Source organism: Harpia harpyja, chromosome 16, assembly GCF_026419915.1.
Source record: "Harpia harpyja isolate bHarHar1 chromosome 16, bHarHar1 primary haplotype, whole genome shotgun sequence".
Lineage (NCBI taxonomy): Eukaryota > Metazoa > Chordata > Aves > Accipitriformes > Accipitridae > Harpia > Harpia harpyja.
The window spans coordinates 17,991,842-18,018,420 of record NC_068955.1 but is presented as its reverse complement, the minus strand read 5'-3'; the positions used below and the strand labels follow the sequence as shown (position 1 = coordinate 18,018,420).

General features: G+C 39.0%; 1 protein-coding gene across 2 annotated transcripts in view; it reads right to left on the bottom strand.

Annotated features, from left to right (window-relative positions):
- Positions 1–26,579, bottom strand: part of ABCC8 (ATP binding cassette subfamily C member 8) — an 83,836-nt gene that overhangs the window by 39,931 nt on the left and 17,326 nt on the right. For both annotated transcript variants that reach the window (XR_008238710.1, XM_052811046.1), the window contains exons 7-16: positions 23,721–23,885; positions 21,559–21,714; positions 14,930–15,064; positions 13,631–13,793; positions 8,757–8,797; positions 8,307–8,452; positions 3,160–3,265; positions 2,829–2,939; positions 769–844; positions 572–677 (exon numbers count right to left, since the gene is read on the bottom strand). Coding sequence is in view for 1 of the 2 variants with exons in the window: in XM_052811046.1 (XP_052667006.1) it covers positions 572–677; positions 769–844; positions 2,829–2,939; positions 3,160–3,265; positions 8,307–8,452; positions 8,757–8,797; positions 13,631–13,793; positions 14,930–15,064; positions 21,559–21,714; positions 23,721–23,885 (1,205 nt within the window). In the remaining variant the exon portion in view is untranslated. The remainder of the gene's footprint in view (positions 1–571; positions 678–768; positions 845–2,828; positions 2,940–3,159; positions 3,266–8,306; positions 8,453–8,756; positions 8,798–13,630; positions 13,794–14,929; positions 15,065–21,558; positions 21,715–23,720; positions 23,886–26,579) is intronic.

Sequence of the window (26,579 nt, the reverse complement as noted above, 5' to 3'; positions counted from 1 at the left end):
CTGTCAGAGCGCAGCTGCTGTGTCCTCTTGGGAAAGGGGGGAAGGACATGACTATCTCTGTCTTGTCAAACCAGGCAGGATGCACTGGGGGAGTACCCTGAGGTCACTGCCACTTATAAAAATCTCTTCAATTTCTTAGGCACTAGAGCAGTGCTGGGATGGAGCACACATCTAAAAGCACAGCCAAGGACCACTGCTGGTGAGCTGGTACCTCTTTATAGTTCCACTCAAAGACCCAAGCTCACGCCTGAAAGTGCAAATGCCATTCTGTAGCAGCACAACACTTCAGCTAATTAATTCTGATCCCAAATTAGTTACGATTTCACTCAGGTTATGTTGCTGGAGTGCAGAATGCCCAAGTATGGTTATCTATTCCTATTAACAGAATAGATAGATTGTTTGACCCTGGCTGGGGGTTCTTTCTGATGTGCTCCCCTACCATTAGGGTAAGGTTTTTATCTTGAATGTACACCTACAAAACCCCTGACTCCACAAAAAGGTTCCCAGGATAGATTTTGGCTTTTTTCTGCATTACTACTCAACTCAAGCTTGAATTTTTAAATAGCACTACCTGCTCCAAAATATGTTCCCAGAGATCTTCTGCATCTCACCAAGTATGGCTAGCAAGAGGGATGACTTACCGCAGCCAACCTGTCCTACAATCATTGTTAGCTGACCTGTGAGAAAAGAAGGCATATATAAACTTCTGATCTACCAAACACGCATGGAAAAACATTTTATTCTGATATGTCTAATGTCATTTTGTACCTTGAGGGATTCGGATATCAATGTTGGACAATGCTGGAGGACCTTCAGGTGTCCAAGTGAAAAATCCATTTGTGACCTATGCCAAGATGGAGAGAAACAAGAAACAGAAAACCAGCTTTAGAGCTGACTTCTTTTTTCAACATCAGGGACACTTCTATTTTCATTACACTGAGCATAGGAACTGAGTTAGCCTTTGCTCAATGCAGGAAACTGATCTTCAAGTGAGTGATTTTTGTAAAGGCCTGTATTCTGATGTGCAAGAATCTCTGAACACAAGCACAGCAGTTAGAAAATTATGGAAAATTCCTGAGGAAAAAAACATTTGCTGTTTAGGGTTTCTTTTGTTTTGTTATCTGTAAGGTGTGCACATGAAATAAGTGAAGTGATTATGACACCATTAAATTATATACAGGGTCACGGTTTGCTCTCTGCAGAGCACTGAATGTCACTCTAGACATACTGCAGCATATAGAGCAATTACACAGTCCAAATTCCAAGCAGATTTGCAGAACTTTCCACAGAAATGAGATGTTGCTGCCTATTACAGTATTTTCCTTTGTATTTCTGATATGATTCTCAGATAACCTAGGCTTTGCTAGATACAGAAATCTTTTCACTGAAAAAGACTAAAAACAAGACACAAAGCCTGTTCAGGACTTTAAATGGAGGAGATTTCCGTGGATACTGTGAAAAATAGGAAACAGGAGACAATTTTAAAAGGCCTGTGTTTATACAGGACCCTCTTCTCTCCCTTTTTCAGAGCCACTGAAGCCTTCAAAGCCTTTCAGCAATGCAAGGTACAACATTTTTTGATCTGAGTGGAATGGGACACTTTTATCCTACCCTGGAGAAAAAAAAGTGATACTCTTATCTTGGGAAAAAAACTGAAAAAATGAGCAAAAGAAAGTGCAGTGTTCCTCCCTCTAGATTACCGAAGGCAGCCAAAGGATCCTCTCTCAAAAAAAAAAGTCCCTTCATGGGCAATGAGCTGCAGATAGACAGAAACTGCAGAAGCTCCCTGACCCACGTGCCGCCGGTGACAACGATGTCAGCAGATGGAGCCAAAGATTATAGCTGGTACTGGCTTTCTATTCCGAGACCTTATAAATACTGTCCTTACAGAGGTTACCGCTCTGGCCTCTTTGTGATAAATGCCTTTGTTGTCACTCCAGCTGTCTCTTGATTCAACACCACCTCTCCAAAACCCTTTCTCAAATATTCCTCTTATTTTCTTGGAAGTCTATTCAAGAAGGATCCTGCACCAAAGCAGCATGTCAGACGACGGCCTCTAAAAAAAAAACAACTCCAAACTGAAAGCACTACCAGTTGTCTTATTTAATCCCATGAAACCAAATTATTCATTCTCTTGTGCAGGAAATGCACGTGTAATAGCAGACTTCCTAAATAAACTGCATCACCACTATAACAACCGTCAGGATTTTTATTACTTCTGGCCATTTCTACAGCAAATCAAGAGCATCAGTCTTCAAAGTGGCATGGGTAATTTTCATTTTTTCTTCAAAGAAGTTAGGTCTTTGGGGGTTAGTTTTTAACTTCATCTTGAAAGGCTACTAGGAATTCCAAAAGAGGAAGGGAAGACCCATAACAAGATTATTTTAAGAATGTCTAAAACAAATTCTTATCAATTTTTCTTCATACCATTTTTCTGTAGAGGCATTGGAAATGGAAGAAAGAGTCTGGCATACATAAAAGGTCAGACCAGATGATCTTTTGAGGTTCCTTCCAATCTGGGCTGTTCTATGTTCTAAGTAGGAAATTTTTGTTATGAGAACAGGGCTAATGACTTAAACAGTTCAAATAGAAAATTGCAGAGTGAAATCTAGAGGAATATAGACAGCTAATCATAACATAAATGTCAGTAGTCAATTCTTAAAATGGAAGACATAGAAAAGAAAGGCGGAGGTTAATCTCTGACATGAGCACAAATGTCTGACAGTTCATATCAAATGCTGGTTCTTGAATTTGAAACTGCCATCAGAATACAAAAAGTGACTATTAGTGAACTATATTAAGTGTTATCAGAGTGACCTTCATATCACCTTTACACAAAAATCATCTGCTTCTGTGATGTTAATGGGTCTTCTCATGTGAGAGCTGTAATTGTTCCAGTCTTCCCTGGCAGGCCTCTTGCGGTTAACAACTTTGAGTGGCTGTGCAAAATCAGAAAGGCAGAAATAAGCAGTAATTGGTGGCAGTACCATCAAAATGTCCTAAACACAAGCAACCACGTTATGACCTATACAGGAGAGGGTATTAAAAAGAGCTTTTCCAATTGCAAGAAATAATCAGTAAAAAATGGAAAAGTAAAAAATTTATTCTGGGTACAAACTACTCCAGCCACTTCACCTGCAATTAAACAGCATTACTCACCACCGCTTGGTATTTGCTGTGATTATCTGCACTTCTTAGCTCTGAAGATTTATCATGCTCTTCTCCAATTTCTTCACTTGACAGGAATTCACTAAGTTTCTGCACACTGAAAGGGAAAAAACAGAATCACACGTCAACCTGGAATGCAAAACTTTTGTTCACTGCAATGTTTATTAGATAGCATCCCTTTTAGTACTTCAACTGCTGTCTGCTGCATGGTTTGTTTGTCTTCATTTTGTTACAGGCATATGAATATGTGCAATGAGAAGTTACTACAAGGAAGCTGACAAAACCCGCCCTGTTGTCTATTAACAGCGATGATATTTTAATGGCTTGTGCAGATGCTTCTCAAGTCTTGTCTTTTCTGATACCACCAGAGAGATTATATAAAAGATTTTCTTAGGCATTTTGTGGGATGCAAACCAGCTAAAACAGCAGCTCATTTTAAAGCCACATGCTGACGTAGACTTAATGTAATTTATGTTACTGAAGTGTTGCAGTCAGTTCTACTGAACAGTCTTATGAACACTAGCAGTCTGATGAAATCCATACACCGTGAGCTAAATTCAACCAGCTATGATGAAATATGAAGCATATGAGGTGTGATAAAGGAATATACCTTAATAGAACAGTGTTCAACAGATGATATAAAAGGAATCCTGACAACCAGCAACAAAGGAGAAGGCATAAAATCTTCACAAGCTGCTTAAGATTTAATTAGCTAAGAGATAATGTGCCTTTATTACGACACTTAACAGATCATGACATCAATTTTATCTCTCTACCTGTCCTGGTTTCAGCTGGGATAGAGTTAACTGTCTTCCTAGTAGCTGGTACAGTGCTATGTTTTGAGTTCAGAGCGAAGAATGTTGATAACACTGATGTTTTCAGTTGTTGCTCAGTAGTGTTTAGACTAATGTCAAGGATTTTTCAGCTTCTCATGCCCAGCCAGTGAGAAAGCTGGAGGGGCACAAGAAGTTGGCACAGGACACAGCCAGGGCACCTGACCCAAACTGGCCAACGGGGTATTCCATACCATGTGACGTCCCATCCAGTACAGAAACGGGGAAGTGGGGGGCAGGGATTCGCCGCTCGGGGGACTGGCTGGGTGTCGGTCGGCGGGTGGTGAGCAATTGCACTGCGTATCATTTGTACATTCCAATCCTTTCATTATTGCTGTTGTCATTTTATTAGTGTTATCATTATCATTATTAGTTTCTTCTTTTCTGTTCTATTAAACCGTTCTTATCTCAACCCACGGGTTTTGCTTCTTTTCCCGATTTTCTCCCCCATCCCACTGGGTGGGGGGGAGTGAGTGAGCGGCTGCGTGGTGTTTAGTTGCTGGCTGGGGTTAAACCACGACACTACCTGACTTTATAAAATGTATGGCTAATCTACTTACAGGGACAGCAAATGAAATTTGTAAAGGAAGTGGATTGAATCATGAACTCAACATCAACGGGGCTCAATTAGCTGGAAGTAAGTTAACTATCAGACTCCAAAATGCTAAAGTGCCAGAAGGCCTTAAGTTCCTAAAAATAGATTTATGTACAAGGACAAAAAACAATTATTTCAGTATTTAGCCTTAGGCTGACTGGGGAGAAATAGGCAAATGATGCCACTGTAGCATAGTGATACACGGCTATCTGTTACTATGCAAATCTCAAAAAATAAAACCCCTACCATTTATTTTGCATTCCACTGTCAGGGATTTCATCTTCAGAAGGAGACAGTTTCCTCTAAGAACCTCATGAGATACCCCACTGGTGCCAGAACAGTGCTTGGGCCAAGGCACTACAGCACTGTCTAAGGCAGATGCCCTGTACAGTTAGCACTTGTCCTGCAAGTAGAGATCGAAGCTGGGGACTCCCTAGGATAGAACTGGTTCTACAGTTTTTCTGTCAACCTGCCCACTTGCTAATGGCAGGTGAGGACTAAAAGATATACAGTGGGGTGAATTTAGCTAGAGCAGGTACTACAATCTAAGCAACTGAAAAGGGGGAGAATAACCATTTGGGATGGGACAAGAGGAGTAATAACTAACTCAGGATCAATGTTGAACCAAAATTCCTTAAGGGGAAGGTTGATTATCTCAAAGGAAGAAATCAGAAGTCCCATTGCTAGAAATATTTATATCTATTTGCACAAAGCTCTGGAAAACAGGGCTAGGAATGATCTTACCTTTTTTGTTCAGTGAACCAGATGTTTAAAAGAACATTTTAAATGTCTTTAAATGGACCAAATGATGGTTTAGATGTTGCTTATATGGTGTTGGTATGCAGCTGCACCTATATTCTCTATAGGAAAATTACACTAACATTTTAATAATTGCTCTGAAGGTATAAAAAGCAGATAGAGAAGTCCCCTGTGTATCTGCTCCAGGGTCTAGAGGGGGAGGAAAAGACAACAGCAAACTTATTCTTGGACCATGCATACCCAAACAAGACCATTCAATAGTTTGACTTTGCTCTCTGGTTGCGTATCAGTGGCTGTACTTTAAGTGTCCTCTGCAAGACCTCTGCCCAATGCTCTGCTTAATTCTGGAATTGCCACTCCCATGGCAATTAGTGAGGAAACAGTACAGCTGTGAAAAAATCTTTTGTTAGAGGCAGCAACTCATATTTCAGGATGCCACACCATTCTACAGTCTTAAAGAATAAAAAAAACTATGTTCTCTGCAGAGCTCTTGCTGACATTGTATTCCAATATCTCCACAGGGGAGCTTATTTTTAAGCGCACAGAATAGATGTATTGATCAAAACATGGTTATTTGCACAGCTAACTGAAAAACCTGTTTCATATTAAACCCAGTAAGATACATAATGCCACTCTAGCTACATGACCTTTGCTGATGGAAAATTGTACACTACCTTTTGTCCTTGAAGACTTCGCATTTAAGAAATACCTCAACTGGCTGCTCAGTTTTAATTTTCAATGGCACAAACACTCTACATATTAAAAAAAAAAAAAAAACAACTTTTCAAAGACATAACATAACAGAATTTCTCACCTTCCTAAAGACTTTCAACAGTTCTCCCTCTCAGAAGCAAACACCCTAGCCTCTTACCTTGGAAAGTTTGCAGGGGCACTATGTGGAACAGAAGCTTTAAATCTGTTTTACTACTGAAATCAATCACACAGTTGTTCTGATAATGTCAATGGCAAGCCATGATGATGCTTTGCAGTTGGGCACGTGTAATGATTAAAGATACTGACAAGTTTATTTGTGGAGATTATTGTCCTTAATAGCATCTGGTATCAGAGACTGTAGCCAATATTAACAGAGCAGGGGTTGTGAAGTGCCTGAGATGAAAAGCCAGTAACACCCTCTTAGTATCCTTTATGTGCTGGTTTCACTGCTGGATCATCTTCTGCTTCACTTAGCTTCTTTCTGTCACTACAGGAGAAGCTGTCTTGTACACTTGCTAAAACCAATTAGAGTATCTCAGCCTAAAGAAAGCTGAAGTACAACTTGATAAATTAGGTTACCTCTACCTGATCTTACTGATCAGCTACTTATTAGAAGGAAGGTGTAACAGCAGGACACAGTTACAGCAAGTAAACATTAGTTGTGCTCAACTGGCAGAAACACAGCTTTCTAATAACTGCCTGCTTTTTCACATTTACCAAACTATTTAAGAAAGTATGTGTTTGCATGTGTTGAAAATACCTGGTACATGCTCCCAAAATATTGCACTGAAGGATGAGGTACTCAGAAGACACACCTAGAGTAGCACGAGCAGCACTGCGGAGCAACGCACTCTGGAACACTACCTGGGTTACTGTGATACAGCCAGCCAGGGAGGCAAGGATCATGTCAACTTTGTTAGAGTTTGAACCGGGGGACTCCTGTCTGCAGCACAAATAGCAGGGCATTAGCCTGCTAACAAGAAGATAACTACAGAATAACTCCTGAAGAACTCCCACCTAGTAACAATTAATACTTTGTTGATAATAATTGCTTTAGAATTGTTTCTGCAGCATTAACAGGCACATAATTCATTTACAAAGAAATCCTTAGACAAGCCAAAATAAATGCCCATTACCAGTGCTAGTGTGGGCCCCCAGACACTTCGCTGGCTGCAATCTTAGCATGACAATTTGTCATGACTCTAGGGACTGCCACAGTGGCTGCAAAACATTTCATGCCAGCTGCTGACACTCTCAAATTTCACACTTGTTAGGAGGGAGGGCACAGCTGTGACTTTGCACTGTCAGGGAATTTCAAAACAGCAAGGGCAATCTCAGCCTCCTGCTGTAGTCTCCTTTCCACCTCCAAAGTGACCCAAAGGCAGTTAAGCAAGGGCTGGTGTCCAGTGTCTGTTCCATAGTTTAAACAAGCTCTTAAGGCAGCTATATTGGAGGTCACAAAGAGCTCCTAATAAAGTAAGCCACCCAAAGTCCCTCTTCCCCCCCTATCAGTCAGGTAGAGTTACACTGCATATGAAAAGCATTAAGAAGTTTTTACACAAATCTGTTGATACTCCAGGTAAAACTCCCAGTGAAACAGCAGTTCTACTGGTTGTTATTTCAGTTTTTGAACACTCAGACTAACATGTTCATAAGAAAGTAAAAACTCATCAAGTCTGGAGTAGATATTTAGTCATTAACTTACACTCAATACTTAACAGTGATTTTTAAGGGTTTTTTTTTTTTAGTTTCTTTATTTGACTAAGTCTATCTCTCCACCAACAGGCAACCTCTCAGGCAGAGGGGTGGAGGCTGAGTACAGCCCAAGAGATACACGCTGAAACACATGTGCTTCTGTGATTACCTTTTTTCCTTCTACATGCTTGATGGAGGGAAACACTTGGATGATTTACAAAACTAAATCTTCAGTAAGTTTTCATTTCCTTTCCAGTTACCACATATTCGTTGCAAGCAGTACCAATATAGCTCAATCCATTCTACACAATGAAGTACCAGCTGTGGACAACTAAATATTGGTTGTGATAATTGTATCAGGAAAGAACTTGGCCAACATGCTGCAACCAAGGGAACCATGCAAAGTAAAAAGCTGGGAAGCAATTTACAACAGATAAATAATCACCACACTATCTCTAAACTTAAAATTGTAAAATGAGCAATAGATACATTCTCAAAAGTCAGAGAGATGGTAGCAAAGATATTAATTTTACAGTTCTTACCTTACTAATGCTTTGACAGTGGATCTAACCACACTGGAGAGCAGGAACAACGGAGACACAAGAATATGAAACAGGGAGATGGAGGCAAATGCCACGGATGGGGAGAAGTCAGCCTTTGTTGTCAGATGAGCATGGACCACAAATGTCTACAAAGAGACAGACATCATCATCAGCGTTTTGTCATAAAGAAGGAAATGCACAAAGACTTCGTATTTCATAAGCATTTCATTTACAGAATCTTAATTTATACTCTTTCAACAATTTGCGGGGGTGCTGCATACTCCGGGCTGCTTCTGGTCACAGACAACAAGTGGGCATTTTCATTCTCTCCCAGAGGAACTGCAAATGTGTAGCAGGTTTGCATTCTGTCCTCCTCCTTCCTCATTTCCACATCACTTATACTTGAGGATGCAGTTGTAATTAACACCACTTAGAGAAGTCCATACTTACTATAAGTACAGCTGCAATTGGTATTGCTGCATTCATAAAGACTGTGGAGGAAAACACGTAGGAACATTTAGAAACACTTTCCATTCAGACATGCTAAATGTTAAAATACTACTAGCACTGGTTTACAATGGTATTTTCTACATTTAAGATCGGAAAAATGCTCAAGTATCTACACACATCAGCACATTGTTTTAAAATGCCTACACTTTACTTCACGTCATCAGAACAGACAGAACCCAGCAGTGCACCCTAGAAGAAGATGACTAGATCTACTGGTTTTGAGCTGCCATCAGCTCACACGATGTTCAGGCGAGGGGCACCGCAGGTCTCCGTCTCATGACGGGCAGAAAGGCCGAGCTGGTACAAGGTCTGGCGGGCGGCTCGAGTACCTGACAGGGAGAGGAAAGGAGACCCGGCAGAGGCTGCACAGGTGGCGGGGCTGGGCCTGCCCCGCAGGCGGGCTGCAGGCCAGGCCGAGCTCTGCCCCATCCCGCAGCCCAGCGGCAGGACCCCCCGGCTGAGCCACTGGCACATACCTCGTGTTGTGACCACCTCTGAAGCACAGGGCTTTGCGGTCCCCCTCAGGTTTCAGGGTAAGGTTGAAAGGGTAAGGAAAGATTGGCAACCCTGCACTGTATCGTTGACTTAGTTTATTCTTATGGAGGATTTACTCCTAATTACTCTTGCTTTGTCAGGCTTGGCTACTTTGTGAATGTCCTCAGGAGCTCAATAGAGGTTCTAACGGTACCTAAATGTGGTAGAGCTTTGATTTCAGCTGGGCCTGGCGTTATTAAAATGCAAACGATGAACCCGTTTCCTCCCTGACCTCAAACAGTGTCTGTCTTGGTGCCTCGGATCCCCTCACTATAGCAACTCATATACTATAGCATTCAGAGATTATTAAACAGATGGATGGGGAAAAGCAAGCAAATACCATTTCTGCATAGGGATGTCTTTTAGATCAGGCAGAAATACAGGTTAAGAACGCAATAAAACCCAGTGATCCATCTGGAAGCTTGAGTCAGAATCAGAGCTACAACCTTACCCCACACATCTGTCTTCTCTATCGCAACCTGAGGATATTATCTAATCATCGCCTTTTCATTTTGAGCTTCGCTCACTTTTATTCCATGAAGTAAACAATACAGAGAAAGAATATAGAATCTATGGCTAAAATAGAATTAAAAGGTCAGTACATGTGTAACAGAAAAGAAAGAGGCTAGCCACTTCTTTTTTGTTTAAACTATGCCTGATCTTTCTTCCCACCAGGTACAGCCAATGTTCAGACAGTAAAAGCACTCCCCAGTTGCTTCATCTGAAGTGGAGTGTCATCATTTGACCCACAAATACTTCTGGTTGACTGTTTGGCCATCCTTTTCTGGGCATAAAGCCCCTGAAGAACTTAACATACTGTCAGTCATTCTTTTTTTCTACATTTAGAAGATCTTTAACGAATCCTGTAACATACTTGTAAACTCTGTACTCAAGCATAAATAAAATAGCTATGTAATTTCATGTAGCTCTAATTCCTTGACAGAAGAGAGTTTGAAAATGTAGGTATATTTGTATATATATTTCCAAAATAAAAGCTTAGCCTTTGAAAGATGAGTATGTATTAAAGCCTAGAAATTCATAGTTTACTCTTCACCTTAGAAAAAAAAAATTCTGAGGAAAATGTTCTTTTCTTTGTTGGAATACAGAGCAGCTTCAGTTCAGACTCTCATTTCTCCTAATGGTTCTACTTCCTGCCCAGGTTTCACACTTTGTATAAACTTGAGGTAGCTGCGGCATAGAAATTTTGAAAAAGAAGTGAAGCTTGCTGCCTGCAACTATGGACTACTTAATTCTATTAAATCCTTGCATTTGCAATTTGCCTTTGAGACTGCTGCAGTACATGAGTTTGCTTTTATGAATGAATCTGATGAGGGAATCTAGCAAAGCTGATAAACTTCTGAGAGATGGATTCTGCTCTTCTGCTGCCTACAGTACAAGATCATAGATCATACCTGTCAAACACAAAGCTGGACAGATTAAATATACTGTAAGGTTGACAAAGCCCACTGCCATTAAGACAGCTGGGGTCACTTGGTGGCTCCCAAGAAGTCGCTCTGAATTTTGCTATTCTGAGAGATCACAAGTACACCTAAGGACTTCACTTCAAACATCTTCTTGCAAGCCAACAAATAAGGGCTTACTGAGCCACTGGAGTTTGGGAGTTTTTTTTTTTTTAATTTATTTTTATTTTTTTCAATTATGCAAGTGTTCAGAATAATAAAATGTTTTCTAACATAAATTTAGTTTGCAGCTAAGACTTCTGGTTTAATTAGATTCAGTCAAAAGTACTTTGTTACTGGAAAAAGGCAGACTGAAAACTGGGAAAAATGTTTTCAGTAATTTCTGAATATTTTAGGATAGTAACTACTGTTATTTTCCTGTGAGAAAGCCTGGTCACTTTGCTTCTGACAGATTAGGCAAAAATTCATAGAAACAGGAAAACCATTCCTTTCTTTCTCCATCTTTCCTAAAATATAGTGTATACTAAATCCTGTAAAACTGAACATAGGATAATCTTACTAATCAGTATGAAAAAAGTTACGTAGGAATATGCTTTGCTACAGTTAAAGAATTCACTACTGAAACTCAAAAGGTGTCACTACCAACTTTGCAACCCAACTTTGCTTCTGGTGGGTACATTCATTAAAATCATAGGAAGAGCTAATGTCTATAATAGCTCTTTTAGTATACATGAACAATTCCATATATGTACAAAGTGGATCCAGGCACAGGAGGCGAAGCAGATGAGATCCAATTTCCATGTGGTCTTGAAATGGAATTTTCTTGTGGTCTAGCCAACACTGCCCTGAAAGTCATAGGTATATTTTCTGTAATTCAATGCAAATCTATTCTTCATGAATAGAAGTAGCTCCACCCACATTCTTTCATTCATGTTAATAGCTAAGTATACTTAGAAAAGTATTCCAGAGTCCTTTCAGCACCGTATGTAAAAAAAAAAAAAAAAAAAAAAAAATCTCATTTCTGCTTCCTTATTGTTCTAGGAAGTGTCTGTCTTCCTTCTATCAATAATACATAAAATCTTGGTCATCTCCTACTTTTTTCATGCCTTTTTTTTTTCTCCTTTCTTAAAAAAACAAAATCATACATTCACTGTAATAGTAGCAAACACGCTTTGTGCTGATCATGCCTGTCATTCTATTTATACTTGTGGTAAGGAAACCAGCAAATTCTCCTATATTTATGTTCCCTATGTAGTCTGCTAAAGTACAAGTTTGTAAAGATCAGTGTAATTTCTGCTAAAGACAGAGGGCATAAGGAACTCTTAGGCTGAAACTATAGGAACTCTTTATAAGCCAAAATGATATGCAACAACAACATAAAAAAGCTGCACTGGTTTACCCCAGCTGAGAAACTGATCTACTGTGTCTTACATACACATAAATAAATATCACACATAATACAAACAAGAATGCAAATGTACACGTGTTTCAAGAACCATCAGTACCTATTTAGAATTGTTTTTAATAATACAGTTTCATATTTATGTCACTATTTCTTTACAGAATAGTCAGTACTCTTGAGATGAAAACACCTTTTTGTATCTGTTACAAATGATACTGTGAGGACTTAAAATCAAATAAGCCTCCACAGCTCCTTCAGTCCTACAGCTGAACCTATGGCTCTGACTACAGATTTTAATGCCACCTGAAGCAGTGCAAACAAAGGGAGCCTGTGTTGATCTGGGTGTAGGATGGAGTTTCCGGTCACACAATCTACTCCAGCTAAATTCTGTTTTATGTCAAAATGGAAACTACCCTCCAAGCACAGAGAGGTCAGGATCTCCAGAGAGAAATTCTGGTCTCAGAAGTCAATGAAAACCTCGACTTAATGCCAGGTAAATTCAGTGGGATCAGGATTTTTCCCTCAGAGCGTACTACCTTTGTGATCATTTGGCAGGGAAGAATGTCAGCGGCACATCTCTTGAGTGAATGAAACTAAATAGTACTAACCAGACTGGAAGTTATTTTCCTAAGGAGTAGCCTTCCTTGTTAGTCTAGAAAGCATTTGTACAGGTAGCTCATGGTATTTGAACACTTCTCACTAAAAGTTTCCATTTCATTAATATCTTACAGATTATATGAAGAGCATTTTACAGTATAACTTTACTAATTATTTCTAAAGTATTACAGTAGCAATTATACGGGTGTTGCATATAATCTCCTCAAATACAGAGTTCAATTGGCCCTAGGTCTTTTTAAAAGGATGATAAATGCCTTAAAGCAGCTTGAAAGTTAACATGAGACAAACAAATCTGGATATGGACTGATGAAATTGCCAGGATTCTCATATTTTACCTTTTTAGGATATAGAAATGCTCCTAAGAATCACTTGTTTTTATAAGAAATCCAAATTTTAAGGAAGAACGTATAAGTACCATCTGTTGGAGCTTCAATGCAAAGACAATTCCTGTGATATATTATGATACACTGTATTGTGCAAAATGCAGGAGGAAAAGAAAAATAAATATCAACAAAGGCTTCTTCCTGAATGCTATGTTATAGAGGGGAATAGTGCTGGCTGAAGGTAGCCTGGGAAACACTTGTCCCTTAAAAGTTCTTCTCCAGAAAAGCTAATGCTATGAAGCATTAATCTTGACTTTCTCTTTTAGGCGTACTTCCCATACAGGCAAAATTCTACTGAATTAAATGGGAAGTCTGACTAAATGGAAAGTGAGGAGTACGGACCACAGCCTAAAGCAACTGAAACAATCTCAACAGAGAAATGGTAAACTCATTAGTAGCTAATAATGCAGTAGCACTTCATCTGAACAATGGATTAGAACGAAGGAAGAGACTTACTGGATATGGAAGTATAAAGGGCAAAAGACTTGAGGCTAGTCATTTCTTTTTGTCTGGTTTCCTCTACACTGCTGTGAAAGATGTGTTCCCAAGCATAGAGTTTAAGGAGCTTAATGCCTCGAAGCATCTCATTTGTCTTCTTCAGTCTCTCATTGGAGTACTCCTGCAACATTTACATACATATTTACTTAAAAAGTATAATTAAAGTACCTGTCTCCTAAACATAAGGATCACACAAAAATTGTACGCAGCCCCTTGTAATCAGTCGGGTATACTTCACTAGTTCTGTCCATTCAGATGTTTTGTTACTGTTTTTCATGAAGGCGAGCTTCCCTAGAGCTCAAGTGAACAGGCAGTTGGTTGGCACTCCTAAATCATATAGCTTGTACTGAAAATTTTACTCCTCTGTCAGCTTTCTGATCACTTGCAAGGCAGCCTCTCATGACTTCTACTGCCCAGCACAGTGGCTGGATTTTCAACAGGCACACTGACAATGTACAGAGAAGATAAGAACACAAAGACAAGCTACAACTTGGCACACCGCTCTGCCCCATCAACTTGATGTGGAACCATCGATGCCAGGCTTCAAAGCAGCAAGGCCACATTAGTGAGAAGCTGTGATACTGTAAGGAACATTCACTCTGAGCAGGGCCAGCTGGCTCAGGCACAGTAATACACTGCTAAAGTTATACTCCCAGTAAAGCATAACTAGAAGTTATGCTGCTTCCAGTTTTCAGGCTAGCTCAAGGATCTTTGTACTGCACTACGTTGTGCAGTGAAGCTATTTCTAGCACAAAATGTGCTGCTCCCATCTGCAGGAATTTCTAGGTGATGCTGACTGTCTGCTTGGATGCTACAGGGATGAATACTGTCGACATTTCTAGAAGGGTATATACTGTTGATGTGAAGGCATTACTTATCACACAGGAATGTGCACAAATAACTCTCATTACTACCCATGATTTGTGGTGGAAGAGATTTCAGCAAGCTGTCTGGCTCCATTACAGGTTCATACGGCTTTCTTGGCAGCGCAACAGTGGCTGAATGTGGGGATAAGGTTCAGAGCAGCTGGGCATGGTAATTCCTATGAACCAAGGTAACTTTCTTGGCAGTGATGCAGGCGATTCAAATTATAGATAAGCCAAGTGAGGGATCAAGGAACAGCTCATGACTTAGCAGACCTCTAAGCTCCACAGTTCCTGGTCAATGTCCATGGCTAGCTTTGTAATTCCAAACACAGAACAATGCATAATTACCAGAGATGATATTTATACCGTGTACAAGTTTGAAGACACTTACCAATGTGCTTCTCTGCGCCTGTGAGAGTTTTGTTGCCACAAAGTACTGAACAGGTGCAAGGATGATGATTACTGCTGCTCCAATTAAGGCACTGATTCCAAGAAGGTAGTAGAGCAGAAGAACTCCTACAATTATCTGTTGGAAGAAAAGAAAGTGAGGGGAACGCTTGGGATGGCTGCACTTTGTATATGCACCACAAAGACCAGTCACAGGGTAATTGGACAGCACGTCCAAAACCAACAGCCACTGCAGCTAACCCTAGCCCCAGACATCATATATTCTGCCTCGCTGGCACAGCGGGGTTTGATCAGTCAGGAGATTCTGTCAGAGGACCAAATACACCCAGCTAGTGTTCCTCCTCAGCTTGTGGATTCTGGGTATTTCCATTTCATGGACTCCCCATTATGAACAGTAGAAGACAGTTGTACAGATTTGCATATCTTTTATAATGTAACTCTCACAGCTATTTAAAATAACTTTACTTAAAAATACATACATTTATAAAAAAACCTTTAAATAAAATTTAAAAGTTATTTTAAAATACTTCCAAAGTAACACACTGAGATATTCCCTTTGCAGTCCCTATTAAATATTTTTCCCCATTGGCCAGAAGATGTAGCATGCATTTTCTTTGACTTAAAATTCTTTTTTTTCCTTCTTTGACATTTAATCATTTTTACACCGGGGAAGAAATTACATCTCCGAGTTTGAACAGAACTTACTAGTCTACAACACAAGGGACTTGCACAAAGAAGGAATGCTTCTGTGCTTACTACAGAAGCTAGTATGAAATAGTATTAAAGATATAACTGATCTTGTAAATGTTAACATGACATTATTGCTGACCAGTACATAAAAAAGGGGCATAATAAATCATATCACTAAGAATGTCCACTTCAAATAAACTGTAACATAACCTTGCAAGGAATTGTTTTAAGGATGCATAGTACCAGACTGGTGACGACTATTAAAAAAAGGTTACAAAAACAGCTTAAGAAAAAAAGTTTGTCTTTGGATAAATAAGAATCTAGAGAGCCATAGTCTGGATGGAAAGGGATACTGTAAGCAGCTCAATAAATGCAAACAAGATATACAAGCTATCAATGTTAGTTACCACTATTCTAATGACTGACTCCTAACCAATCTGGAGCGCAGACACTCTCTATATTTATCAGTATAAGCTGAGAAATTAATCAGAAGACATAGTGATAGAAAGTTAATTTCATACATCATTTCCCTTAATAAAAAAAAAATAAAATCAGAAGTTTCCTTAAAGCATTAGCTACTACTCTTGCTATATTTGCATACTCTCATAACCCTTACAGAAACACTATATTACATCATTTTAAAGCTCAGTAGTCATAAGCCCATCCATTCCCACACATATTTATGGGAATTGGGTGTTTCCATGAATAAAAATGGAGTCCTTCCTTTGCACATTTCCATCTTGACATTTCCATGAATTTAAGGCACACAGAGAGAGAAAATACATTTTTTTTCTTAACAATCCTTTGATGCCTCTCTGCAGATGAACTAAACTAAAATGTGACTCTTAAAATGAGTCACAGTATTTACTTAAGAAACATGCAGTAACATGAAAGTAAAGTCCTATTGTATATACACTACACATCTAATAAGAGCAAAGTTTAAATTGTAAATTAAAAATCTTTTAGTGATGAGTAAGTGAGCAATCTGCTTCCATCTGAAGCCAGGAAATCCATGAGTGTACGAAGCCAAAGAAAACATGCAAAGCCTCTCCTCTGTCAGATAGCCCTGGCAGAGCTCCCCTCCAAAACTTGAAATGGTCTTGGTCTTTACAGATTAAGACATTCATTCCCAACTGCTTCTTCATGGGCAAACAATCTAGGCACTCAAAATACAAGAAAGCATTAAACAGTGCACAGTTAAGAGATGTTCAAAACTACTAAGTCAATGCAGAACACTCGCCCCCTGCTTTCCCCCACTACTGGTTGTTTTTCAAGGATGTTATGGGACTGGTTGGTTCAAGAAACAGAGCATCAGCTTCTCACACAGATGAGGGGAAAGTTATTCTAGCTATTGGATCCTGAAGGAATTGCTAGCTCACAGCTTCTTCCCCCCCCATCCTATATATTGAAAGGGCCTGTCTTTGCAATAAAAATTTTATGTTTTCAATAGATTAGAAATGAATCCCATTTTCATGTTCTTTATATTGTGATAATAAGGGCAAACTTTTAAAATACATTCATCATGTATGGGACAAAAAAAAAAATATATTCTCAATTTAAGTACGTGAATACTTGTAGCTGAAAAGTGCTGAAATCTGTAAGCATTATTGCAAGTAATTCTATATTTATTATACCGCACACTACACAGTCAAGAATAAACAGTACATAGATAATATCTGAACTGCTGGAGGACAGTATCTGGCAGATGGGAAGACTCTCATTAATATTTCTGATAAGGTAACGAGCATATTTTTAAAAAACTGTGCAACGAAACACTTTGCTTCCCTTTCATCAAAATCCCAAAGCTTTTACCTGTCAGAGATACATATCACAAGCAAGACACTCACCAATAGCTCTTTTTAGTTTGTCTTGATTATTTACTGAAGATAGCAAACACTTTCTGCCAGAAACTGCTTTGTGGCCAGTTTTGAAAGAGACAAATGTCCTTTCATTACAACTCTAAACTATCCCTGCCAATGAACCAGAGATATGAGAATACAGGATTTTTTAATAATAACAATGAAAACAAACAAGGGTGTTTATAAAATGGAGGCAGTGGGGAAAGCCTTTATAGGGCCTCATTTTGCTCCCAGGGTTTGAGCCAAGCCTACTGAGGGCATCTTTCAATTGATGGACATGCCCAAGCCTCTTTTCACGGGTTTCAATGGCCTTCAAACAGTAACTTAAGGCAATGATAAAGCTCCTATTGACTCCAGTCAGAGCAAAGATGGGGCTCAAATTAGCTGGACTGTATAGAAAACCTAACTTGTTATGAATGGCTAGGTCTTCTAAGTCAAGGATAATTACAAAATCCGCAGCAGATGCTGAAATGCCAATTGTTAGGTTAAGAGCTACAAAACAATTAAAAACCTGTTTTAAATAATAATCAAGTTTGTTCAATGTTTTTACTAGCCATCTCTCCAGCATCCAGTAATTGCTTTCACTGCCTCATAAAACAAGGTATTGAATGAATGTTGCAGAAACATGTTTTGGAGAAACCTCTGTGACCACCGTGACTCGTTGATTTGTGCCTTACAATGCGTGCACCATCCACAAAACAGGAGCATGCTTTGACACTGATCATCCTGATCTAAGGAACATCACAGGGTCTGAGTTTTAATGCAAATATAATCATATTTTCAGCTGACTGTCAGAAAATCTTTATGAGTCCATGACTTCTGGCACATTACAGCAAAATGTTGTTACAGAATATGCAATTAAATTGGCTTAATTCTCAGTTGCACTAAAGCTGTCCCTACCCTGAGCTGCCAGAGTGGTCCTACAAAAAGCATACATGAAATTGGTACCTCTCACATAGCCTGTTTTACTAACAGACTTACAATGGAGACTAAGCCTAGGGGAAAATTGGACACTAAAAGTTATCATTAAAGAGGTAGACTCTTCTTAATGCCTCATAGCTCTTTCAGCAATATCATTTTACCAGTGTACAATCACTGACTTCTTACTGCAGGGTACTTCTAGTAAATAGACAAAAAATACTCTGATATCCAAATTGCTACTAACAAAGAACCAACCTGTAACCATATTTAATATTGTATTTCCTATCAGTTTCTCTTCATTACAGTTGTCTTCTCTTTTGCAATTAGAAATCAATATTAGCACATGTTCCTTGATAATTGTTTTTTTTCCCCACTTTATAATAATCTAGTTCCCTTTTTTCTGCCCCATAATTTCAGGGAAACCATCCTGATGCTAAAAAATAAGTCAAGTTTCTTCCTGAAAAATTCCTGCTGATAATTGCTATATCCACCACCCTTTTTTAATTCTAGAAAGTAAAATGTTTTTAACTGGCATATAAGTCTCTCCAGTATCAGGAAAACTAGTCTATACCCCAATGCAGTTACTCCTGCACAAGAAAGAGACAAATACATTTATACTGTATGAATGCAGCCACACTATAACCTGTATAAATATGACTACAAGCACTTTAAACCTTAATATTTTAACAGGCATAGTTATACACAGCTCACACATGTAGAGTAAATCCAAACCCTAGGCATGAAAGCAGAAAGTAGTCAACAGTTAGTAAGCTGCTGACTGTTTACACCTTAATGTGCTCACTATCCTGATTTGAGGCTTTACACAACTCTCACTGGTGTCAGCAGGAATTTTACCAGAGATTCAGACAGATTTCTTCTTCCTCCAGGTTCAACTGCAGTCTCGGAAGCAATCTACCCCTCATGACCACAGAGATACTAGAAGACATATGGTAACATACCAGATTTCAAACACATAGCAGAAGTGTGAAGACTCCCAGAGTATTTCGAGGACACTAACTGGTTTTCCAGAGAACAAATCCTCCCCAAGGATTGAGACTACACAAGATGCATTCAAGAACTCACTATCACTGACAATGAAGACGACCTGCATTGCCCCTCCCCAGTATTTTCCTCAGTGAGGAAAAAACCAAATACAGGGAAAATAGTTAAACCAGGTTGTTGGGGGGGGGGTTTCCAGGTTAGGAAATTAATCTGGCTTACCATGCAATTAGATGATTTTAAGACCATCACAAAGGAGGACTTGCTTATTTGATCTGTAGCAGCTTGACCTCTTGTTTTTGACAGGAACAACTATAAAACCCACTCAGTTCTAACATGTATCTTTATTGTCAGAAAAGAATCCAGATCTCCTGACGGCCAGCAGTTTAGCACCTTTGAAGGACACTCATATAATTTATATAATCACCTGAGTGGCTGGCTTTTCTTCCCTATCCCCAACTTTTCAATATAGTATTCTGATATGCTCAACATCTTACAGAAGAAAATCATTAGTATCAGATGTTGATGGACACAGGAACTCCTAAGCAACACTCCTAAAGCCATGTTAGAAACTGACCAGAAATATCATCTGCCAGCTGTAGTCCATATACTGTCTCATGAAAATTATTTCTTTTTGGGCAAGAGCAGGCAACACAAAATGCAAAGCTGCTGGGTAGATTACTTGCAGCTTTCTGATTTCCACATCAGCCCAACCAGCCTCTGCATAGTGCTGGAACCAGACCACCTTTGTGACATGAACACAAAGGAGTTTTCATCATGTTTTTGAAACTAAATGATACTTTTAGAAAATACTGAGTGAATTTAAACTCTGCTGCCTCTTTTGTTTGTGTTTACTTTTAGCACTGAAGCACTCTTGACAAAAATACACTGTGTAGCTGGAAGAAAGCAGAAAGACTTGCAGGGCAATGTATTAATATCAGATGAAACTATGTGCTTCACTGTCAGTTTTCTCAGAAAATTTCTAAATGGAAGTGCAGGAGGTTTCTATGGTTTTATTTAAGTACTGGCTCTTCCAAACTAATTTGCACTTTTCCACTGTTTCAGTAAGGGTAAACTTTGAAAAATGAGCTAAGGTTGTACTGAGATCGCTCTGACCTCCTACTACTCTGTGTCTGCTCTACCCTTTTACTAGCTTAAACTTAATCGCATGGCCATCCAGTGAGATAGACCACTTCACAGACTCAGAGGAATGCTACCTCACTGAAAAAAGACTAATTTTCATCAGATTAGTTTTTCTGTAGCTCCGCAAGCTCATGTGACACAATGCATAACCTATAGAGCTGGAACAATGAAGGAGATAAAAATGCCATGTTTCCATGTTGAACGTAGCCTATGAACTCCTGTTTCAGTAAGGGAACAGGCTTAGATTAATTTAAATCAATTGTGAAAGTACCCTCTGAGATGGGACTCTGCTTTCCTCATCTTAAGGACTTGATAAGACACAGTTGTATTTCGTTGGGCATTACACATGCTATGAGGCTACAGGACATGGAACCCGGAGTCACCAGGCAATTGAGAGCATGACTCAGAACAGTGATCTGCCCCATGTCATGCATGTGGGAAAGGAGATCGAAGGGATGAGGGTGGTATTTAGAGACAGGAGACCAAAGGCACCAGAGAGAATAAAGTAGCAAAACCATTTCATATAACAAATGAATCTGTGGAATTTCGTACACAAGAATATGTCAACCATGAGGCAGCAGCAGTCTTACGGGATGTCCAAAGGACGATCTCTAAGCGATCATGTTTTTTAACAAACTGCTACTTCTCTTGCTTCTGCAGGGATTCAGAAGACAAATGATTGCAATACCCGCCAGTTAACTCCCCTGATGTAACAAATGAATGCGCTGGAATAACACGACCTGCTGCGCCCTATAAATTCTTGTTACAAACGCAAAGCATGTTTGGCAGCAGTCAAGATCCTAATACAATCCTAAATATCTAGAGTCCCGTCACAGATGTGAAATATATTCCATACAATGTTTCTAGATGTTAACAGCTTGAATCTTACTTCAAGTTATTCTTTAACTTCTTTAATATCTCTACTTTCATAAAATTCATACGCAATCACTCACTACAGACTGATGCGCACTAATAAGAAAAGCACATTCGAGCTCCTTACCTGTACTGGCATAGCCCAAAGGTTAGGACAAAGGAAAAAGAACCACATCAACTGATTTGTGTCTATGGCAACCAGGTTACAGATCTGGCCTGCAGTCATCTCCCCCATAGACATGTTAGAGGTTGAAAGCTGCATAATTTTATTGTATATTTTTGTCTGGAAGAGAGATCAAAAGGTGTTAGCATACAGAAATAAAATAAGATTTCTAGCTCCATCTAAAACACATGCATTCTGAGGGAAACCAACATTCTCAATAACTTGAATGAAGAGCTTAAAGTTTGGCCTTTTGTGTTATGATGAAAAATTTTAAGCTACAGTCTTATTGTTCACCCACAAAAAGCACAGTGCAATTAGGTACATAATGGTTGTCTAAGTACTCCCTTTTTGCATCCCTGTGGATCAGTACGAGAATGAAACCTTTACTGCCCCAAAGGTCCAAGAACCATACTAACAACATGATTTATACCTCCAGCTTCTCCATGTACTGCCCTTGCTGTAACTAGTGCTAATAAAATATTAGTACACTCAATATATAATAATCAATATATTATAATCCTTGTTGTTTTTCTCTGATAATTGATTCGGGTCTCATCCAACTTCAGGACCATATTCCTGGCTGAGAATGTTGCTATATTTTGTCTAGAGAGCTCAATCCCATTACAAAGTTTAATTCACAGACAACTAATGTAACAGGTCCAATCCCGTACTGAATTAAGTAGTTTCCGCAGTGCAGAATCAGGCACTGTGTATAATAGTATCTTAATACACAATAATGAAAGTGTACTTTTACCAGTTGGTTTGGTAAAAGGCTACACAGTGATGCTTTGCTGTCATGAGACTTGGCTGACAGGAGGCACCTTGATTCAATAAGTGCCTTCGGATCAAGTGCCAGCTGTCCATCATGAAGCATAAAGTCATACAGGGCACATTGAACAGGTGCAGGTTTACACAGGGGAGGAAAAGAGATAGAAGGTTTAAAGAAAATTGAAAAAATATATGAAAAAAATGTGTAAAAAAAACTGGCACAGAGACTGCCATTAATACTTATTCTGCTGCTTAGAGTGATGGCTAGAAATTGTCCTATTTGAATGGTCCGGCTGCCAGCGTTATCCGGGCTTCTGTGTAATATCCAGTGCAGAGAACACAAAGCTTTTCTTAAACAAAATTAATGTAACACTATTTTCCAACAATTCCCCTTTTACACTTGCTGTGGTCCATGTATTTTTCAGTTAGTTGCAGCTCTTCTGCTTGACACAATGCATGCAATTTTTTTATATATATTTTGGGTCAAATTTTTATTTCTTTAGGAATTTTCTACTTCACTCTAATAAGGGAAAACCAATGGGTGGAATCCAGAAGTCTGGCAGCTGACAAGTGCCTCCAAGTGTAAGATCAAAAGAGGATTAAACAATTATGCTGCTATTAAAAGCATCCATCTATCTCTCAGACTCTCACAGGATCAATGTAATTCTGTGGATAAATAGTGTAACTTATAAGGCTGGCTTTCAAGCTGGCAGAGGGTAGGTTTCAGCCAGTGCACTTGGCAATATCGCCTTGTAATCTTACACCTAATTCTCTCATTTCCAGGCACAGACCTTTGTATACTACATAAAACTTTGATCTGCTGTTCACAGTTATACAATGACTATGGACTCCATTTTACCAGTCTTACTTATGTTCAGTAATTACAGACTCCACAATGCCTAGCAGATTTTTGTGGCTTGACCAATGGAATAAGACACTACTCCATGCACTGGGAATACAACTTATCCTTTTGTCCAAAGTATACTTACAAGACATTTTAAAGCTGTATTATTTGCATGGGAAGTTACAAAAATGCGCCTTTGAGATAGGAAAGGTGTAGTTCACAACCTAAATTCTTTCAAAAGTTACATTCAGTTTTACTGAGAGCAAATTTATGCTCAAAGGTTAGAAGAAATACAGCATTAGATATTACAAATAAATGTTTATATAAAATCATTAAATAAGATGCAGAGGAAGGAGAATGCAGGTCTAAGTTAACACAATCTTTAACGACAATGGTTACATTCAATACATTTCAGGAGAGACCCGTTTCAGAATTTAACGACTATAATTAAAATTTGTATTTAGGAATACACATGACTGTATGAAAATAGGTTAATTAATAATATATTGGCTACCTGTATTGCACCTCTCAAGTTGATCCCTGTTTCAATAGCAACATAATATGATGCTTGGAGAAACGTCCTTTGCAATAGAAGAGCAAAAAATAAGAGTACAGCCAAAACATAAGCATTGGACAGGAACTCTTGAGACGAAATAAAGAAAACACCCAGAATTTTAGTCTATAAAAAAAAAGAAAGTTAGAAATCAGGTGCAATGGTAATTTAATTACTGGTTTTGCATAATTAATAAGCAGAGATAACCACAGTTATGACTTTGAAAATGCACCCAACCTTATCTGAAACCTCACAGTTTATTAATTCAAAGAAAGAGTCATATAATGTGCCAACTCAGTAAGCTTTATTTAAATGCAGAATGACATTTATAGGATTTCTGATATCCTTCCAAAACTCTAGGACACTAAGTAACTGCGTATGGTCATTTGCTAAAAGATGTGCACTGCCCATCGTTGGAAAGGACTAGTTAACATCCTTTCAGAGAATTTAGTCTCCTTATTTTAGCACCTCATGTTACTGAACACTAAAATGACCTTCACAAATTTGCCAAAACCACATCCTTCCAACTCCTGGAACTACCCACATTATTTTGGTTTGCAGCATCTTGTTCAGCATTTTTATTTATGGTCATTACCTCCTAGCAAGTTCATGAGATCACCAAAGTGCATTCTGAAGCATGTCGATAGCTTACTAGGAAAGCAGTGCATTTATTCTGGATCATATTTAACAAGCAGACACCTTTGCTGCCACAACTAGCCAAGAGGCTGGCTCACCTTGGGAAGCCTTCTGAAACTAAAATGTCTCTGCCTTCCTCTTTCTCCCCTCGGCTCCTTCAAAACTTTGACTGCTGGCTAATGCTGCCATTGAAGGCAAAATTAGGAAGAGATCTCTTTCATTTCCCTCTCAGAGGGCTTCTTGTCATCTACACTCTGGCTGTATTCCTTGCTCAGCACATTTCTTCTTGCCTACATAGTTTCTTTGCTGTTGATGTTTTCAAGACCACTATAATACTTGAACTATATTTCACAAACTCTCACTGTCTGTACATTTTCTTAGATCTGATCTGCACCTTGCAGTTAACTGTTTATAGAAACCCCACATGACAAGTTAATACAGAGGCTAAACTCAGTTTTTAAAGCAGTGCTTTTTTAAGATGAGGCTGAGCCGGCTGAAAGCGGAACAAACTTCTCCCTACCTCTAATTGCACCTGGGTTGCTCCAACCTGCATGTTTCTGTCGCTTCCTATGCATTCGTTTGGGAGCTAATTGGATCTCTTCCTGAGCCAATTCAAATCACTGACAAAAGAAAATTAGCCCAGGAAAAAAAATCTGCTACTTTTCATTTAATGGGCCAAATCAGACCACAAAAGTGTCCAGTCGGTGCCAGAGCTAGAGCAAAGGAGAGAACAGGAGCAGGGATGACAAGGAATGTGAAAGGAGGAAGAGCAAGTCCTTTCAGCAGTGGTGACCCAATAGGTCACTTCACCTTCTTGAGGAACCAAAGTCTTGGGGTATTTTTTCCATCTCTTTTTACTCCATCTTTTGACATTCACAACTGCTCCTGCCATTCCTCTAGTAGGCACACTATCTATCCCTTTGACATCAGTAGGGTAATTTATAAGCTTAAAAGCAGAGAAATGTATGCTTACCTTTGCAAACAAGTAAACAAGATGATGAGCAAAACAGTTTTTGAAAGGATCCTTTGTATTACTCCATGAGAAGAGCACATACAAGAACACATCCAATACAAGTTTCCTGACACAGTGCCTCCCACCTCACAAAGCAATATTCCTTCTCGTGAGAGGAAACTAGTCTGATCTGTCCACACAACTGTTTAACCGTCTGTTGAGGTGCCTGGAAGGTCATTCATCAACACCAAAGAGTCATTATCCATATCTGATCACTTCCAAATGAATTGTGGAACTCTTACATTGGCCAAACTAAGCAGCTGTCAAAGGACTTTTGTCTACTATGTAACACAGATGGACATGTGTGGATTTCTTAGGTTTACCCCCTTTTCCCACTTATGTGGCATCTGTTACAAGCTACTCAGATTCAGACCAAGGCTGGACACAAAGAAAAGCAAGTAATTGTGATTCCAATCCTGTAAATCTTTGTTCATGCAAATGTTCCTTATTTCCATAAGGAGGCATCTTGATAGTCATATACTACTTTTATGTATGTATACAGTGCAAGAACTTACAAGAACATGGAAAATTTCCCTCACTGACACTGAACAGTGCTGAGCTTTATGCTTTGAAAACAGGGAATAAAACCTATTTTATTCAATAATTTATTTCTTGCTCTCAAAGATAAATTGTTAGATGATAATATTTTCCAATTCAGCTAGGTACTTTGACTTCAGCCAGATTTGATGCACATAAACATGTCTGCAGTCTGTAGGGCCACTGAACTAAATAAGGAATTAGCCTTCACTGGGCATACTTGTTTCTTTAAACCTGTATCAAGTGCAAAACTCTGAACAATTATGGTACACATCAGCAATTATGTTCAGATAGACAGTTAACTACTGTTTTAGTTATTTGTAACTCAAAGGGATTTTAAGCCCTAAATTATTACTTATTCCACAGTAATTCAAATAGGCTACAGCAGCATTATATACGACAAAAAGTCTACGGTACAGTAAAAGTGAGCCTCTCTTCCAGATTATTTACAGTCTTGCAAGTTCAGCTTTTCAAATCAAGTTAACTTGTCTTCGACCCTTGCAAGATGTAACTGTGGTTGTAAATTTATTCTTGCTGTAACTCTGTAGAATAAGAAGGAAGATTCAAGGCTCTACATTTAGCCTGGAAACTTTAAAAAATGTACCACAGGTCTGGAAAATTACAAGTACAACCAA